Below are 3513 nucleotides of genomic sequence, written 5' to 3'. Positions count from 1 at the left end.
TATAACATTGGAGAAGAAGTGTAATTCACCACTAATCATTATGCTTAAAGTTGATGGCATTGGAGAAGAAGTGTAATATGCCATACTGTTTATATAACTCTTGAGGACCTAAAAACAGTATGGCATATTACACTTCTCCAATGTTATAGGGAATCACCTCACATTGAATAAAATGTGTGTCCAGTAGAGGAGCCAAGACTTTAGCCAGCTGAGGCACATACCCAAGCATCTGCCCACAATCAGACCCTGCATAAAGCACCTATCCATGGTATTAAGAAAAAAAATCAACATGAATGAGATGCCAACAGAAAATAAAACTAATTCATAAAGTATGGAAACCTTGACAGCATCAGGCTCCTTGGCATTCTGGGGGTCTTTTAAAATAGTAATGCTCATGCCTTCTTGTAGTTTAAAGTTTTCACGGAATCTCTGGCCCACTATGACAGTTTTAACAGCTAACGTGGTGCTAGAATCTGCGTTTGGAGATGCATCTGTACCGACAGAAGTTCTTCCTCCTGAGAGTGAGAAGGAAGAGGCCTTCTCAACTGCATCGTCATTTTCAACGTTCTTCGTAATTGCCAAACCAGCATTTGAAGGTGTACACCGTATTATGCATCTCGAAGATGCCAGGTGAACCATCCAGGCAACCGGTTAATAAGGCGGTTGCCCTATTCTCCGGACTTCCGGTGCCACTATTCATTGAGCAAAATTCTCTGTCAGTACATACATCTCCATTCGTCAGTCCCTTGTTTTGTGCCTTGTGAACATTGGTCACTATGTCGTGAGTAGGCTCAACTGTTTTTGTACTGAATCTGAAATCGAGAAAGCTGCTCTAGAACTTCCATTTCGGTCCTCTCGTGAGGCATATATCTACACAGTTCATGTGAAAAACGAATTCTTCAGAACATTATAGCATTGTTAAAGCATGACAAATCTTCCTATGCATCCCCTTACACCCAGAGCAAAACTGAATAGAGCCGAATTATCCTACTGAATCAACCAAGACACAAGACAGTATGCATGGTTAAGCCGGTGATTGACTGAAAATGACAACAAATGAGCACGACTGCAGAAGCAGGCAAGCACATGAACATGAACTTGTAATAAAAAAGTACCTAACCGGGTGGAGCTAGGCATTTACGTACTTGGGTTGTGATTGTCCAGCAAATATTTTGTCAAGGTCAACGCAAGAAGTATTAGGAATAGCACCACGGCTAAGCAAGCTTACAAGAGAAGTGAGTGTTCCACTGATTCTGGGGAACTGGTGGGTGTTGAACTGTTGATGCAGTAGTCGGAGCCGGGGATGAACTCACGACAGACGGGGCACGCCACCTGCTCCGAGCCGGCGCTCCCTCCGAACAAAGAAGGGGCAACAACGGCCGCTTCACCCTTCGCCTCACCCATACCCGCGCCCGCGTCATCGGCCTGGAGAAAATCAGAGGAGCATTAAGCATGAGACAGATGGCATGGGTAGAAGAGGACCGGCGGGTAGCTTGGGGTTTGGGTGGGAGGTGGAGCGGGAGGGCGAGAGGAGGACGACGGCGAGGTGGGCGGAGAGGAGGGTGCTGCGGCGACGGCCGATGAGGTGGACCAGGCTCTCCCTGCCGGTCAGCATAGCCCCTGCAGCGTCGTGTGCGGCGGTTGGCGGCGAGGAGCGGCCCGACGTGACCGAGGGGTTCGCGGCGAGAAGGAGCGGTGTGTAGGCTCGGTGAGCGGGGTGATGCACGGCGCGGTGAGCGGGGCCAGCGGGAGGAGGAGGAGGCGCGGTGCGGCGAGCGGGGGGAGGAGGCGCGGCGAGTGGCGGGGGGAGGGGTTGCAGCGACGGGACGAGGGGCACCAACCACGTCACGTGCGGTTGCGGGCGAAGGCGAGATCACGTTGACCTCAAACTCGCATCGCTCCTTTTGCTCGATGAGTAGATCAGCGGACGGCGGAGGCAGAACCGAGTGTGCGGGGGCGGCGGCGGCAGCGACAGCGTTACCGAGCGGCACGGCAGCGAGTGCGCGGGGGCGCCGGCGGAACCGGGCGGTAGGAGTCGCGGCGAGCGGGGGGGGAGGGGTCGCGGCGGCGGGAGGAGGCGCGGCGAGCGGTGGGAGGGGTCGCGGCGAGCGGCGGGAGGGAGGGTCGTGGCAAGCGGGGAAGGAGGCGCGGCGAGCGGGCTGACCAGGAGGAGGCGGTCGAGCGTGCGAGGACTATTCGCGTGCGAGCGAGGGATTGATTAGCGCTAACGAAAACGTCAGTTTCATTAACGACGTGTTTAGACCCTTGATTAAGTGAATAGACGGCTGAGATCGTGATTTGGATCTGCCCTCTCATGCTTTTATTAGTAGAGACGAAAACGTCAGTTTCGTTAACGACGTGTTTAGACCCTTGATTAAGTGAATAGACGGCTGAGATCGTGATTTGGATCTGCCCTCTCGTGCTTTTATTAGTAGAGACTAGTCGAATGCCCGTGCGTTGCCACGGATTAATAAAAAATTATGGTGCTTGACAACCTTGCACATGTGACTTATGAGTGTGTTGGGACAAATATCATCTTATACTTATTAGTGCATCAAAAGTTCAAATCCTACGTAACTCGCATTCAAATGATGATGACTCAAATTAGAAAGTCTAGCTTCTTGCCATTGCTTTGTGCTACGCAATGAATGAGGACCAAGATAGGGTCTCTTCTCCATCCAACTTTGAGATATATCTTTTCCACCCAAATTGAATAAATAAAAAAAATATATAATCTCCATCCTAATTTAAAAATCTCATACTCATTTCAAAACTACAAAAAACTTCCAAAAAATTCAATTTTTTCAGCTATACGTGGATTGTTCCAAAAAAAGAAAAACTTCCACATCTATATTCAGATATGTTTCATATGGTATAATTGTATGCCACATAGCACATATATTACTGAATAAATTAGTAGCCAGACCATACGCTTTTTTTTTACAAAATTCAGTTTGAGGAAACATCTTCTCTTCCTCCTTGCAACCCTTCTAAGCTTTGGTAAGAGTTTTCGTGTTGTAATTTCCATGCAATAAAAGCCTCACTCCAATATGAGGAACCATAAACTTCTGGTATTCTCTCTATGTACAAGAAGGCAAGAATAAATCAATATAAGTTCTTAAGCACAAATATCCATCTTACAAAAGGAAAACTCATAGAAACTTGTTAGCCCTCCAGGCAGTGTAGGAAGGATCGCAAGATTGTATATAGGTTAAATGCACATCTTTCAAAACTCATAAAAGCTGCTCAGTAGAACCATTTTATTTGAAAGCGTCATGGGGTACAACATTTCAATTTTCTAGAGCATAGGCAAACTGAAATAGAAAATCTGCTATGTAAGTCTAACCCCTCTAGATCTGCCCAGAATTTCATGTACAACCTAGGGTGTGCATCAATAGTTCTATGCATATATTTTTCCAGCACCAAACGGTGAACCTTGAACTATTTGGTGCGGTCATAGTGGTGCAGTAGCAATACATAGCTGGCATGTTTACCAGTCATAACTACACATGA

At 47.6% G+C, this 3513-nt stretch overlaps 1 protein-coding gene across 1 annotated transcript; it reads right to left on the bottom strand.

The window, feature by feature from the left end:
• Positions 1 to 791: 791 nt before the first annotated feature.
• On the bottom strand, positions 792 to 1615 carry LOC123441910 (fanconi-associated nuclease 1 homolog). The gene is made up of 3 exons (XM_045118085.1): positions 1507 to 1615; positions 1229 to 1433; positions 792 to 870 (listed from the first exon to the last, which is right to left on the bottom strand). Exons 1-3 carry the CDS (start codon positions 1613 to 1615, stop codon positions 792 to 794), a joined length of 393 nt encoding a protein of 130 aa, XP_044974020.1.
• Between the last annotated feature and the right edge of the window lie 1898 nt (positions 1616 to 3513).

The sequence above is a fragment of the Hordeum vulgare genome, chromosome 3H (genome assembly GCF_904849725.1).
Source record: "Hordeum vulgare subsp. vulgare chromosome 3H, MorexV3_pseudomolecules_assembly, whole genome shotgun sequence".
Classification (NCBI taxonomy): Eukaryota; Viridiplantae; Streptophyta; class Magnoliopsida; order Poales; family Poaceae; genus Hordeum; species Hordeum vulgare.
Note: the sequence above shows the minus strand (reverse complement) of the source record. Positions and strands in the feature narration are given on the sequence as shown.

Coding starts and splice junctions, on each gene's coding strand:
- LOC123441910 (XM_045118085.1), bottom strand. CDS start 1,615: ATGCTGACCGGCAGGGAGAGCCTGGTCCACCTCATCGGCCGTCGCCGC. Junction 1,434..1,506: donor GCCCTCCCGCTCCACCTCCC/ACCCAAACCCCA, acceptor GCTCCTCTGATT/TTCTCCAGGCCGATGACGCG. Junction 871..1,228: donor GTGGAACACTCACTTCTCTT/GTAAGCTTGCTT, acceptor TGAACTGTGTAG/ATATATGCCTCACGAGAGGA.